Below are 16,087 nucleotides of genomic sequence, written 5' to 3' on the forward strand. Positions count from 1 at the left end.
CCAGTTCTAGGGGATCCGACCTCCTAAGGTACCAGGCACACATGGTACACAGACATACATGCAAGCAAAACACATAAAATAAATATATCAATTATATTCACATTTAAAAATGAGAATAATTAGATGTCCTAATACTAAACTCGCATTAAAGAAAATAGTAATTTAGTTCTTCCAGAGTATAAGACAGTAGGTGGAAACAGACAGACACCAGCAATAGAGCACAAAGGGGTAAATGCCGGCAAGTCTAGAGAAAGAGCGCTGCTTTAACCCCCACTCACACAAATGGAATCTTAAAACATGGCAAACATGACACTGCTGACAAGAAGAGAGAGGGACTGGACTTCAAATGCTGAGTTTAATTTAAAATACATCTTCTCGCCGGGCGGTGGTGGCACACGCCTTTAATCCTAGCACTTGGGAGGCAGAGGCAGGTGGATTTCTGAGTTCGAGGCTAGCCTGGTCTACAGAGTGAGTTCCAGGACAGCCAGGGCTACCCTGTCTCAAAGAACCAAAAAAAAAAAAAAAAAAAAAAAAAAAAACTTCTCAAAAATAATCAAAGTGTTAATAGCTTGTAGTAAATCTTAAGGTTGCAGGATATATAAACCAGTAATAGAATGACAAGCTTAAAAACAATTTTAAAAAATCATCCATTGCCACTGTCCTGTCTCAAGACTGGCTTAAAAGAGACAGATTACTCAAAGTACGGACAAGAATCAGGAGCACCTAGAGCTTTACTGTTGATGACAGTGTAAAGCCACGAATGAAGACTGGCCATGGGCCCACTGTCTCTTCCAGTGGGATTCATATGCGACTCCGTGTGTCTCCTAGCCATGCACTTAACTTGCTTATTTACATTACACAGTCCCTTTTCATGCAGTGCTGGGGACTGAACCCAGGATCTCATGTATGCTAGGTTACTGTTCTACCACCGAACACTGCTCCAGCCCATGTTTCAGTCTTCACTCTGACACAGGTCTCCATTAGGCTGCCCAGGCTGGCTCTGAGCCTGCTCAGTCTTGTGCCTCAGCCTTCTGAGTGGCTGGGACGACAGACAGGCTTTCACCAGCAGAGCCACTTGTTTCCTCATAACTCATCATAATAATGCCAACAGGAGGGAAAACTGAATAGTAGGACAGACAAATTGAAATGATAAAAACGAGGGAGACTGTTCTACATGTGCATCTATGTGCCATGCAGGATGGCAGAGTCTTGCATATTGTAAAAGTTGTTTCTATACTGGAACAAGAGCAAATGAAGGCAATGGTACTCCGAGGGGCACAGACCATGATTACTCTCAGGGCAGGGAGAAGGCGCTGCCAGTGACCAGAAGCTACAAGCCAGGCTGTGGAGTGCTGGTGGGCCTTCCTTCTGAGAAGCCCCTACAGTGCTCACTGTATGGAAGCCCATCTAGCTGTATGCCATTGTCTGGGTGTTTGCTACACGTGCTCCTATCAGCTAAAAGGCCTTACACATCTCAAGCAGTAAGGATAACAGTGATGACAAGACGCCATCAGCTTCTGACAGGGGCAGAAAGGAGCGAAAACAGCCCGGGAGCGGTGAGAGAAGCATTAGCAACATATGGCCCAGGACAGCCGTCTCAGGCCGTCTCAGGGCTTTCTTCCTCTGTCGGACTCACTCAGCCTATCAACAAAACAGGGAAGGGTTTGCTACAGTGGCAGGGTGGCCTACAACCTTAACGACCCTGGCACTGTAAAAGTAAAACATGGTAAGAGAGGAAGGGAGGGAGGGAGAGAGAGAGAGAGAAAGAGAGAAAGAGAGAACAGAGAGAATGAGAGAGAAAGGAGGGAGGGAGGGAGGGAGATAAATAAGCGGAGTGGACATATGTGTGTGGCTGGCTGCGCAGGGTGATGTACATCTGTAATCCTCCATCTGGGAGGTGGAATGAGGAGGATCAGGAGACTGAGCCATCCTCAGGTATGCAGGGAGTTCCAGGCCACCCTGGGCTACATGAGAACTTGACCCCCCCCCCAAAAAAAAAAAAAAAAAAACAGAAGAAAACAAACAAAAAGTAATTGACTAAATTAGAAAGAGTCTAAGATGTCATATTAAAAGTGTGGGATCAACAGATTTACTTCACATTGCGCTGCAGTAAAGCATGTGAGTAGACAAGACTACCCACTGTGTGTTCATAATGAACTTAACTGGGCAGTGCCTATACCACTTCACTGCAATGTTCTGTCCATAATTTCCATAACAAAAAGTTGGAAGTTAAACAAGAGAAGCCCAAAATAACATACCCATCAAACACTAGAAAGAGCAAAAAAAGGTAAGGAATCACCTCCCATGGCCAGAAATACACACATCCGAAAAGCAGAGCTATACACACTATACACCCAACTAGAAATGGCCACATAGGCTGCCTCCATGCCAATAGGTAAGACATGACTTCTTCACCAAAAGCCTTTCTAAATTGGTTACTGTTTTAATTAATTGCTGTCTTAGAAATAAACAGGTGGGCTGGAGAAGCAGCTCAGCAGTTAAGAACACGCTGCTCGCACAGAGGATCCGAGCTCAGCACCCACATAGGCAACTCTCCGCAGCCTGGAACTCCTGCTGAGTGGCCCGACACGCCCTTCCTTCTGGCATCCATGACTGCCTGAACATATGTGGCATTTTCTTACATAGATACACATAAAAAAAATATTAAAACCCGACAAACTGCCTAATAGGAAAGAAAAAAAGGTAAGCGGCCGTGGAGCAGGCGGAATACGAAGTGTCTGGACACAGGTGGACAGAACGGTGACTCCACACAGCTGCCCTTCGTCTCCACAAGCAGAGAGCAGCATGCCCACCCCACCCCTGCACATCACACAGACAAGGTTTCAGATACTCATGACGACATTTAATCACTGACACTTAAAATAAGCAATCAGTCCACAAAGTGGAAGAGTCTACAATGTTTCAAATAATATTATCAATTACTAAATGCTATTTTCAAATATTGTAATTTTTTTGTTTATGCTATCTTAAAATGAAATAAATTTTCAAATTATTTCATAATCAAAATTATTTAATTAAAAGTCAAAATAAAACTCTAAAATCATTAAGTACATTCCTTATATTTTACTATCATGATCAATATCTAAGCAGGTCATAGTGTTAGATTCTTAGTATGTCTTTCTAAAAACTTAAAGATGTTGTACATAGTAAGACAAATTATCTTACCTCCTTTTCTTCACCAACTTGGTCCAAACTCTCATGACTTGAAGGATTATACGGAATTACTGAAAATTCAAACCCAAATATTAAAAAAGAAAAACAATCAATGATAAATTTTACTTAAAAATTTTCTTTTGCTGTTTTTTTTTTTTTTTTAATTTTTACATGTAAGGTTAATTAAAGCTTAATATTTGTCCTAAGTTATATATTAAGAGTTGTGGTCCAGGCAGTGGTGGCTCACACCTTTAGTTCCAGTACTCCGAGAGGCAGAGGCAGACAGATCTGAGGTCCAGGACAGCCAGGGAAACACCCTCCCGGCCTCAAAGGCAAGAGGGTGCCCACCTGGCAGCCAACTCCAGCTCTTCCTCCTTAGGAATAGCTTGTTCTGTGCACATGACTGCAAGTCCTACTCAGATGCTTCCACACCCAAGACAGACGGCAGGCCCATGCCGGCCTACCCCTCCAAGCTGCTGGTGCTGGGGAGTAACAAGGCCCTTAGCTCAGACTTTCCAAGCTTCTTCTATGATCAATGGACCTGTCTGCCCTTCCAGAAAGATTCTTTTAGCTCCAGAGTTTCCCAAATACGTACTTAGGATTCTGTTCCTGTTTAACACTGCACTCATCTCACACAGTCAGTCTGCTAAGCTGTGCCTCCACATTCCCACAACCATCAGTACGGCTCTAAACACCTTTGTACTTTCTCACTCTGAAAAAAAAAAAACTAGGCTTGCTGAATTGAAAGGATTCTTTTTTTTTTTTTTTTTTTTAATTTAAAGGATTCTTAAAAGAATTTATTTGGACTGGGAAAGCCAATTGTTAGTCTACATAATTGGCTTTTCAAGTGCTAAATATGTATATTAAAATATTGTGACAAATTTTACCACCATAAAATGTCCTTAGGTACATTATACTTTTAAACTTAGATTAAAAAAAAAAAGTTATCACACAACAGTGGAAAGGAGGCTCCTGGGAGGCAGAAGGGCTTAAGACAGGGGGAATGTAGGAAAAAACAGGAAAGGAGAAGTAACCAATTTTATCTGAAAAGACTATAATGAACTCTAATACTCTGTATGCTATTTCAAGAAAGAAAGAAAGAAATGAGCCAGGTGGTGGTGACACACACTTTTAATCCCAGCACCAGGGAGGCAGAGACAGGTGGTTCCCTGAGGTCAGCCTGGTCTACAGAGTGAGTTCTAGGACAGCCAGGGCTACACAGAGAAACACTATCTCAGAAAATGAAAGAAAGAGGACTGGAGAGATGGCTCAGCGGTGAAGAGCACTGACTGCTCTTCTTCCAGAGGTCCTGAGTTCAATTCCCAGCAACCACATGGTGGCCCTCAACCATCTGTAATGGGATCCAATGCCCTCTTCTGGTGTGTCTGAAGATGGCTACAGTGTACTCACATACATAAAATAAATAAATAAATCTTTAAAAAAATTAAACAAAAAGAAAATGAAAGAAAGAAGGAGGGAGGGAGAAAGGGAAGAAGGAAGGGAGGAAAAGAACAAAAGAAAGTGAGAAAGAAAGCAGCCCCACTCACACTCACCTGTCTGTGCGTGGTCTGGATGCATGGATGACTGGTCCATTGGCATCATGGGTTCCTACAAACATTTCCAAAGACAGTAACTTAAAAACTCTTTTTGGAGGTTCCCCAAACCTCCAGAAATGACAGTATTTCAATGATATGTATCATGCTAAGACTTAAATGTGAAAAAGTCTAAATGACATGAACGACATTATTGTTATAATACTTAACTCTACAAAGCCACACAATACTCCTATGAATGACGTGATATTGCACTTTTACAGAAAAAAAAAAAAAAAGGAGAAACACAGGTCAACTGAAAATAAAACTGAACTATCTGCTGTGATTCCACCTTCAAAATTATCTTCTTTCTCTTTGAGCTGCATTTTCAATCTTTGGCAGGAAGGTTCTTGTATGATCCAGAGGTGGCATTAAGATTCTATAAGCCTCTTAAATCTATACACAGTATTGTGTAGGTTTCCTATTTTTCTGTATATACTCAAAAATATCAATGGGCCAGAAAACAAGAACAAATAATCTCTGGGACATAGACTCAACCAAGTCCCTGCGAGCACCCTAGGGACAAAACTTACCCAGCCCTGTGTAAGATGCAGGATTAGCAAGCATCAGAACAAGTCAACTAGAGGAAGAGCATTCGGTACGCAGTTCTAACTTCAGGATGCCTTCATGCTAAGCATGCATTCAGTACTCACCCTGACATCTCAGACACTTGCTCACTCTAGCCACCTCCTTCCTTCTACACGTGTGTACACTAAGACTATTCAAGAAAACTCTCATTTTTGTGGCTGTGACAAAATATACTGACAAACGAGCGACTCAGCCGAGGTTAACAATGAATTCCAGGCTGCGTCCACCATTGAGGAGAGTCAAGGAAGGCACTAAGCTGCTAGTGAGTGATATGACAGTCACAGGGGAAGCATAAGAGGAATGGACACAGGCAGGCCTACAGTCTTCTCTACTCATGCACCCAGGCCCACTCCTGGGTGGGTGCTGCCTCACTCAGAGAAGGTCGTCTTACCTCAATTACCAAGCAAAACAATCTCACCACCCAAAAATCCACTCTACATAATTCCTCATTAGGCCTTGCCAGGTAGTTCTACTTTGTGTTGACTGACAGCTAATAACCAGAACAAACAGAAAGTTGGGTAAATTATGCTTACAATTTTTAATATTTGTTTTCTTCCCTAAAACCTGGAATCCTCTCCAAACTATGAATTTATTCTTAAAACTTGAACAAATTAGCCTAATAATCCTCACAGAAATGAGCCACCCGTAATAATGACCTATTTTCCCAGGTAGGCTGATTGTCAACTTGACACTTGGTGAGATGGAGCCTCTGATGAAGGACTGCCTCCACCAGAGTGACATCACCATGGGGTTCTTCTTGACTGCTGGCCGGTACAGAAGGGCCAGCCCACTGTGAATGGCACTCTCCCGGCTGTCTAGGAGAGGAGGCAGGAGAGAGCACTGCTCCATGGCTTCTGAGCTCTCAGTGAGCTCCTGCCTGCCTTCCCTCACCGACCAGCCGTCACCTGTGAGCACAAGCCAGGTGAGTCCTCTCCTCCCCGAGTGGCTGTTAACCCTGGTGGTCAGCACAACACAAAGGTTCCAAGAACGAATGAGGTTCTATGAATAAGCATGGGATAATCATCCTCCTGGACAACAGAAATACATTCTGAGTTTCCTAAAATGTGTATCTTTTAACCTAGTAACTGGACCTTTAAGGAATTAAAATTCATTTTCCAGAAGTTCACTATGATTTTCTTTATAGGAAAACCTAGAAAACTATCTCAATGTTCAATCATAAGGAACAGAATAACAATGTATGGCCGAGACATATACTAATATGACAAAATGATAAGGCTATAGAGTTTCAAGACTTCCATGGCTTCCGTAAGTGGAATGTAAAGAATTCCTACACACTGTATTTTCTGAGATGTAGTTCTATAAAATACCTTCCTGTTTCAACCTTGTTAAGTGAAGAAGCTATACACGTATATAACAAACAAAAACCCCATGCCTTACCGGTGGCAAAGAATGCCGCCCACACTCAATTGTGACCAGCTTGTGGCACTTCTTATGAACCAGCAGTTTGCAGTTGATGCATTTATATCCTTGTCGTCCAAGCCCCCAGATTCTGTCTGTGCAGATGGCACAGTGGGCACGCTGCAGAGAGTAAATTCAAGATGACTTTATCACAGCCAGGCGTGCTGGCCCTCACCTTCGGTACTCAGGAGGCGGAGGCAGGTGGATCACTGGGAGTTCCAGGCCCGCCAGGGTTTCATAACCCGTCTCCCAGTTATTTCCCAACAGTTTACTCATTATGCCTTTAATCCCAGCATTCATGAGGCAGAGGCATACAGAGTTCAAGGCCAGCCTGGTCTACATAGTGACTGCCAGGCCTGTCAAGGCTATAGAGTGAGACTTGGTCTCAAAACAGCCGAGCAAATAAACCTAAGATATTTAAATAAGTGGCTTTTCTTCTCTAATTAAATCCCTCTCATCATGACATCAGTTGTCAGCCTATGGCAAAAATCAAACAAAACAAAATTTCCTCACGTATAATTTTTCTTCAAAGGCTTTTGAAGGGCAGTGAAAAATAAACAAGACTGTGGGTTTCAAAGAGACAGTGAATATATAACCATGCTGCTTTCAGTGCCAAACTCAAAAAAATTCTCATCTTCACAAAAATGTCCCAGTGATGAACACAGAAAAAAGTGGCTAATAAAGCAGGCAGCCTCATAGCAGAGGGCAAACCAAAGCCCTGCTCTCCTAGAGAGCTTGGCGCCCCAAGCCGTAGTGAGCTGGGGACCCCAGGCATTCATCTGTATTCCACTGATGAATTTAGGGCATGCTGTTAATTGTAAAAATTAAATCCAAAAATGTATGGTTATCAAAGAAGTTAAGCCAGGCACTCCCAGCACTGAGGCACACAGGAGGGACTGCTGTGAGTTCTAGGCTAACTCCAGCTATATACTTAGTATCAGGCCAACTACAGCAACATAGTAAGAACCTATGTCAGAAAAGGGTTGGGGTTGGGGTAGTTCTAGACACAGGCTACGTCAGCAGACTGCTTGTTCTCAAACCTCAGCTTTGCACTTACTGGCTGAAACATCTAAGACAGGACTTGACTTCATTTTTCTCATCTATAAAATGGGAATATATAGTACCTATGTCACAGGGTTGTTGCAAGAATTTAGTAAACAAACACAAGTGAAGCCCTCGGGAAGCTGCCTGATACAAGAACTGGCCAAGTGTTTGCTACTATCATTGTGAGATACAACAGTGAGATTCAAGGGCTTACACAATAAACTTTGATAATTTCTGCCTGTTTTGAATGTATTTAAACATAATTTTCTTGTAATTCCAAAAACCTACATTTTTTTCAGACTCATTTGACAATAAGGAGCAGATATTAGGAGTTTAACCTAAGACTAATGACATTCATTCATAGAATTTTAAAAGGTCCTGACCTTTTTAAGAAACCTGAGACATTTTTAGAGGGAAGACTGTGAGTGCAGCAGAGTGCTGGGCACTGAGAGGAAGGGCTGTGAAAACTGGAGGCGCTGCCACAGCACGGGCACAAGGCCCCACAGCACGGGGCACAAGGCCTTGTTGCTTACTTGTTAAAAGGACTATCAAAGACTTAATAACAAACTATTTATCTCTCATAGAAAGAAAAATAAAAATAGATGTCTCAAATATTAGAATCCAATAAAGTAAGTTTACCCTGTTGAAACGTTTGGCTTGAAAAGTGTGGCCATTTGCACAGTACAGCTTTCTCCACCGGCGCGCCCCTCTGCGGTAAATGGATTCTGAAGAGACATTTAAAGTTTAAAAAGAGCAAGTTTGAATAAAAGCCACCTAATTAAATCTGAGCTTTCCATAATACTTATTGCTGGAAAAAAACATAGAGATGCAAACAAGAAACTGAAACTGAAAAACAGGCTTGCTAAAGGACTGGATGAGGCAAGCACCAGGGTACCCACACCGCAGTTAGTATCTTTTCTTTTAGAGACTTCCCTTTAATGTTTGAGAAAAACAGAAACAAGAGGAAGGAGGGAATGCCTGCTAGCATCCGTCCCCTGATCTCCCAGCTACTACTCTTCTGTCTATCCAACTTCTCAACAAACAAATATGAATAAAGACCAACGAAAGTCCTTTTTCCCTCAGAGTGATTTGAAGGTAAGATCTCAGGGCACCCACTCTAGCCATCCACAGTAACAATGTAACCAAGATCTCAGGGAACCCACTCTAGCCATCCACGGTAACAATGTAACCGCTGTGTCTTAGTCAGAGTGACTTGAAGGTAAGATCTCAGGGCACCCACCCTAGCCATCCACAGTAACAATGTAACCAAGATCTCAGGGAACCCACTTTAGCCATCCACCGTAACAATGTAACCGCTATGTCTTAGGAAATTAACTTTAGCATCCCTCAATATAAAAATGAACCCACACACCTATGGTCACTTGATCTTTGACAAAGGAGCTAAAACTGTCCAATGGAAATGGGACAGCATTTTCAACAAATGGTGCTGGTTCAACTGGAGGTCAGCATATAGAAGAATGCAAATCAATCCATTCTTATCTCCTTGTATAAAACTCAAGTAAAACCAGATACACTGAAACTAATAGAAGAGAAAGTGGGGAAAAGCCTTGATCACTTGGGCACAGGGGAAAAGTTCCTGAACAGAACACCAATGGCTTATGCTCTAAGATCAAGAATTGACAAATGGGACCTCATAAAATTGCAAAGCTTCTGTAAAGCAAAGGACACTTTCAATAGGACAAAATGGCAACCAACAGGTTGAGAAAAGATCTTTACCAATCCTACATCTGATAGAGGGCTAATATCCAATATATACAAAGAATTCAAGAAATTAGATTCCAGACAATCAAATAACCCTATTAAAACATGGGGTACAGAGTCACATGCCCTTCTATACCAACAACAGACCACCAGGTGAGCTACAGCCAGGTGAGTTCCATTTGTCAAAAGTTAACTTAGGCAGTTGTAATATACTCTAAGTTAGAGTGAAGACACAGAATAAACCTAACAAACTAAAATTTCTATTTCTTAAGCTAGGCATGGAAGTACACGTGTTTAATCCTAGCACTTAGGAGGCTGAGGCAGGCAGATCTTAAGAGTTGGAGGCCAGCCTGGTCTTAGAAAAAGAGTTCCAAGACAGCCAGAAACCTTGTCTCAAAAAACAAAACAAAACAAAACAAAACAAAACAAAACAAAACAAAAAGTTCATATTTTTTCACTGTGAGCAACTCTTCAAGTGTGCAGAGCAGTAAAACACTCACTGTCTTCCCCTGGGCAAGGCATTCCAGGACGCTCTGGTACACATGGAAATACTGAAAGAAAATAAACTGAAATTAATTAACAGCATATTTATAAAATACAAACTATATAAAATTAAAATTAACACAAATTTCAAGTGCCCCGAGACACCGGAGGGAGAATTATAGCATGTGGCCAATATTAGTCTACTAAAGGCTCTCTTTTTTTTTTTGTTTTTTGTTTATTTTTTTTTTTTTAAGTAAGTTTCTGTGAAAATAAATGTGTCTATAGGTAATACATTAGAAGCTTGAATTACTAATTCTAGTTCCTTGTGAATAATCACTTTTTAAAATTCTGGTCCTTAAAGAAACTAACTACTATATTTTAAATTCTCATAGTAGAGAATTTTTGTGTGACAAAGAATTAAATGACAAAAATCAGAGTTTTTAAAAGATGTGCACTCAATTAGAGAATGAATTAACACCAGGAATAGTACCAACCCCAAATATTAGCGTATATTCCATGCTGGAAATTTCCAAATAAACCATTTCATAAAGCAGAACATCTTGTTAGCTAACGTACTCTATGGGGCCACAGTGAAGAAGAACAGAAACAGGTTATCAGTACCATGCCAGGGAAGCACTCTATAACTGAGAGAAATCTCAGCCCCCGCTTGTTTCAGACATGGTCTCTCTGTCGATCAGGTTGCCGTGGACCTCTGCCTCTCAAGCTGTAGGATAACAGGCAGGTGCTACTTGCTGGCATAACTGATCATTTCTCTTAACATTTTAAAATTTTACACTAAAAAAGGGTAGCCACTGCCCCCACCCCAAACAGACTTCTAAAGCTGAGCAGGAATGTCTTAAGTTGTGAAACAATGGGAGATCACATTTTAGTATCCTAAAAGACTACACACAGATAAACATTTCTCCTAGATAAATATTTCTCCTAGACTATAAAAAGCACGATCGTTTTATCTGTTCTACTACAGGAAAAAGAACCTGAAGGACAATTACATAGGGATGAGAGCACACATAATAAATGACACCTAGATTGTCTCTAAATGGTCAACAACAACAAGAGTTATGTTTAAATTAGAGCTGTGGGAGTCAAGTGATGGCTCTCTTACCATGGATCAAGAGTTCAGAATCCTTGTTCAGCTCATACAGCCTGAAAGCCTCTTCCAATTCCAACTGAGAAGACACTGTACACGGGTCTCCTAAAACCACAAAAAGTAAAGCTCAGTCTTCAAACCCTCTGAGTGGGATAACAGTAAGCAAATTCTACAGATAGTAACGGAGGAGGAGCATGTACAAGGACGGATGCTTAGATACTGCCCTAGACACACTTCCCTCTGTAGATGATGTCACATCCACTTCTAATTGCACAAAGGACAGACACACACACACACACACACACACACACACACACACACACACACACACACAGCGGGTGGTGGTGGTGGGGGAAGAGTTTCAGCCAGACATGGCTCACTCACATGGGTATGGTTAAGAGTAAGTTCTTAGCTCTCTTTTCCTCATCTTCAGTATTGTGGATGGAGCCCAAGACCAGGCCTGGAGTGCACTCTAACACCGAGTGCATACAATCAGCCCCACCTCTGTTTTGTTCTGTTTGGGGATAGGATCTCAGGAACTTACTCAGGCTGCTCTAGAACTCATTCTATAGCCTGGGCTGGCTTTAAACACACAATCTTCCTGCCTCAGTCTACCAAGTGCTGGTATTACAAGCTAATAGCACCACACCTGGCTTCTAGTTTCTTTAAAAAGGGAGTTAAAGCAATTCCACTGCCACATTATGGATGGGCAGGGTTTCCAGGTGAGAGGACTGAGTTAGCCAGAGCCAGGCTGACTCACTCCATGGCAGGCTGCAAACTGACAGATTGGGAGACTAGGCCTAAGTTTGTATTTCCCAGAAATGAGAACCCGGAGCCAGGAACCTGTGGTCAGCCAACCACAGCCACGGGGCAGCCAATCTGAGGACATTTTGTCATTTGGCCTAAAGCAAGAATAGGTAGCTAGAATGAGTAAGTACCTACCCTGGAAAGTTTCCAGGGCCCTAACCAATTGCAGAATCAGTCAGACCCCTAGAGATAGAACTAACCAATCAAGGTAAAAGGGCACATAACCCTCCCTGGAATTCCCCTGACAATAAAAGTTGGGCCCGTGAGTCCACTAGGTGTCTCTATTCCTGAATGAGGAGACCCCTGCATGCAGGAAGTTCTGCTGAAAAAATGCTCTTTACTTTTGCATACTATTTGAGTCTGGGTTATCATTCTTTGGTGATTCTTGCTCTAACACAGGCAGTGACTGTCACAGATTTTCTTTTACATTACAACCTTGGTCAATTAGGTCACAAGAAAGAAACCACTAAAGTACTCTGTATTAAGAATAGTCCAGTTTGAGCTACTAAAAACCGTTTTTTTTTTAGATTTATTTGATAAATATTTTACTTGCATATATGTCTGTGGACTATGTGTGTGCCTATGGCAGGTAAGAAGAAGGCATCAGATACCCTGGAACTGGAGTTCCAGACAGTTGTGAGCTACCTTATGGGTGCTGAGACTTAAACCTGGGTCCTTTGCAAAAAAGAGCAGCAAGTGTTCTTCACTACTCACCCACATTTCCACCCCCAACTTTTTGTTTCTTCTTCTTTCTTTAAACAAAGCATCTTTTACTCTTTGACAACTGCATAGACATAAACAATGCATCCTGGTGATGTACCTCATGAGCCTTTCCCCCGTTTCAGCTTCTTTCTTTGTTAATACCCTTGAGTCCTCTCTGCTGGGATGATGGCTGATCTCACTGACTCTGTCTTGTGTATGTAATCAGCTACAATGAGTCCACGGCTGCAGAGGCCATGACACAGCCCAAAGGCAGCATTCCATAGCGTTCCACTCCTCTCCTCCCTGCATCTCTCACATTCTTTGCCCCCCTCGTCTGAGATGCCCCTCCTCTGGCATGTTCCCTGAGCCTTTGGTGGGAAGGATGTCCTACTTAGGGCTGGACACCCGCTCTAGCTACTCTTAAATGTAAGTGGTGAGTTTTAGTTACACACATAGAAGGGGAGGAGGACACACCTCTCAACTAAGCAGCCGATGTGCAGAGTCATCCCTGGGAGTCAGGAGGTGAATTCCTCAATGAACAAGTCACTTAGAGCAAAGCTGGGGCTGTAACTGGATCCTCCCCCTGCTACTCTAGTGCTCATTCCTGTGGTTATAGGAAACATTCCTGCATGCTAGATGCCACCGACTCTCTAATCTTCAATTACACCATGCGCAGAACCCAGCTTACTACTTGAGAGAACTGTGAAATCATTTCCTATCTACACGGACTCAGAAAACTGTGTTTGTTCTTTTCTCCAACTCAACTGCCGAGTCCTCACCCCCTTTTATCTTGTGTGGACATTTATAGCATTAGCTCTGATAAGTCACAGAGCTGTGAAGTAAGTTTTCGAATCACTAACTCATAAGGTAGGATTACACAGAAACAGATAACCAAAGCAGAACTGGTACAAAAGGAAGAAGACTTACATGGCCTTTTCCATCTTACGACAGGCAGAAGACAGCAGCCATGGGCTGCTTGTGAAGGCCAGAGGACAGAGAAAACGGTTTGGACGACGGACAAAATGAGTGAACGAGTGTGTTAACACTCACTGAAGGCAATATAGCAAACAGAAAACATACCCACAGAATCAGTGGCTGTAAAGACAAAGACCAGAAGACTGGGCAGGAGGTTCAAAGTAGCAAATGGATTTTTCTTTCCTAAAATAATTTATCTTTATTTTATGGTCATTGGTGTGTTGCCTCCTTGGATGGGTATATGTGAAAGTGTCAGATCCCCTGGAACTGGAGTTCTAGATAATTGTGAGATGTCATGAAGGTGCTGGGAATCGAACCTGGGTCCCCTATAAGGGCAGCCAGTGCCTTCAATTGATGAGCCATCTCTCTAGCCCCCAAATGATTTCTTTCAACAACCTATATAGATATGGATACAGAGAAATGTCATAAATGGAATCATTTTTTGGTGAAACTTGGTTTTCTAAAAGTATCTAAAAGAAAAACATTTCACTGCCAAATCTTGAAAATAAACTTGCATCTCCCTTCCACTTCTACCTATAAGTCATAAAAATAAGAAACACACTAAGAGCACAGATCAGTGCATGGAGTTTCTAATAAACACCAAGACTTCTGAAGAAATTATGAATATGAAGGGCTGGGCCTGCACATTTGCAGTGCAGTTGCCTGCACAGGCTGTTGATCCCGCTGGGGCTGGAGGCCCCATATGGGTGCTAAACTTGGCACTCTGCAGAAGCAGTATCCACTATTAACTATGAGGCATCTCTCAGCCCACACCAGGATCTTAGGTAACTATAAGAGCCCCTCAAACCTCAGACACATGTAGACCTTGTCTAGAAGAGATTGATGTGAGTATGGCTTTTATCCAATGGAACAGTTACAACTTCATACATAGGTGGCCTACAATGCTCAAAATGAAAACCCATGATGGGAGAGAATCTAGGGAAATTACTGAACTACAAACCTTACCTAGGAAGAGAGAAGGATGAATCAGAGCAACAATGTTACGAGTCATGGGAACCACTCCTAGAGAGTGCAGTGAGCTTTCCAGATGGAATGACAACATTATAGCTCAGAATTAGGTAGCACCTTCCCTTCTTGTAACTAGGAGTAGCTACTATACTTCTCCTGTCTCTAGTTTATTATTCTGTCAGCATTTCACAGGTCTTCAGAACTAGCAGAGTGCAATCAAGGAACCTAAACCATAGACGGGCAAGACACAGGACACAGATCATCTCTGGACTGTGAATGTAATGTCATAATGGACTAGGCTCTGGGTGGTCTGTGAGAGCATCCACTTCTGTATAATCCTAAGGAAGCAGGAAGGTAAGTTAGTCATACATTAACTTACTCATGCATAGACACTACATACGTTCTATTTTTTTTTGTTTTTCTTGGATTGATGAGAGGAATGATTAGCTCACACATGGGCATGGGTTCTTGAATCTTGTTGGGCTGCATTGTTCCTGAGTGTCTGCCACGGCTCAGTCGCCTGGAACTGCAGCTCAGCATGACAGCAGCGCGGGAATTTGACTGAGTTGGTTCTGTGCACAGGCAGAGCTCTTGAGTGGGGATCCCTGGGCCAGGAGGCAGCTGGGGACCAACTGGTCTCAAGCTTTTGGGCTCTCAGATGCCACTGGAAGCCTTGGAAGAGTTGAGACTGGGGACGTGTGAGCGCGCGACTGGCCCACACTCTGAGAGAAATGGGGCGGGGGAGCTCTGGCCATGCCCCATGGGAAAGGGATTCTTTGGTTACTCGCTTGGCTTAGAACGGCTTGGCTAGCTTGTTTGATTGAAACGGTGGTCCCCATGGCTGAATGCAGAGAAGCTCTCCAGGCAAGAGATTAAGCAGCTGCAGCTACGGAGGAGGCAGCGGCATTAAAGGCCTTCTCCGTTTTTCTATGGCAGGCTCCCAAAAGACATGATGGAGTCCAGGGTTCCAAGAGCTTTATTGACATGGCAGATGATAGATGGTCTGGATGCACCCCCCCTTAAGTCAGGGGGACCTGATTTAAATAGGGAGGGAGGAGGGCCTGGGAAAAGAATATGTAATTAGCTACGCCCTCTGGCCTTTAGGTATCTCATTAATATGGAAATCTCTTGAGGCTAAAGCCTGTAGTCACACCCTCTACTTGTGTTAGGTGACACCTCTTTGGGAGGGGCTACATCGCCATACGTGACTGCAAGGCACAGGTTAATGGCGTGTCAGGAGCCTGGGGTCTGGGGATGTGACTGAACACCTGCCATTGCCCCATTGGGGTCGGGGTTTGAGGCCTGTGCCACACCAGAAACCAAGCCATCCATTCACGGCTCTACAGATTGAGTGCCTGAGTGATATGTGTGACCTTTTTTGACCATATGTTTGATACATAAAGCAGTTTATATAAGCCATTATAAAACAAAAATGACCAGGAAAGGTATTTTTCAAAGTTAACTCTATTACCAAATTCTAAATGTCTAGAATAAAACACAAATG

At 42.7% G+C, this 16,087-nt stretch overlaps 1 protein-coding gene across 1 annotated transcript in view; it reads right to left on the bottom strand.

The window, feature by feature from the left end:
* Window positions 1-16,087, bottom strand: part of Prkci (protein kinase C iota) — a 62,864-nt gene that overhangs the window by 13,141 nt on the left and 33,636 nt on the right. Inside the window, exons 3-8 of the mRNA XM_034499979.2 lie at window positions 11,146-11,235; window positions 10,040-10,090; window positions 8,457-8,542; window positions 6,753-6,893; window positions 4,728-4,782; window positions 3,187-3,245 (exon numbers count right to left, since the gene is read on the bottom strand). Of these exons, the coding sequence (XP_034355870.1) occupies window positions 3,187-3,245; window positions 4,728-4,782; window positions 6,753-6,893; window positions 8,457-8,542; window positions 10,040-10,090; window positions 11,146-11,235 (482 nt within the window). The remainder of the gene's footprint in view (window positions 1-3,186; window positions 3,246-4,727; window positions 4,783-6,752; window positions 6,894-8,456; window positions 8,543-10,039; window positions 10,091-11,145; window positions 11,236-16,087) is intronic.

The sequence above is a fragment of the Arvicanthis niloticus genome, chromosome 4 (genome assembly GCF_011762505.2).
Source record: "Arvicanthis niloticus isolate mArvNil1 chromosome 4, mArvNil1.pat.X, whole genome shotgun sequence".
NCBI lineage: Eukaryota > Metazoa > Chordata > Mammalia > Rodentia > Muridae > Arvicanthis > Arvicanthis niloticus.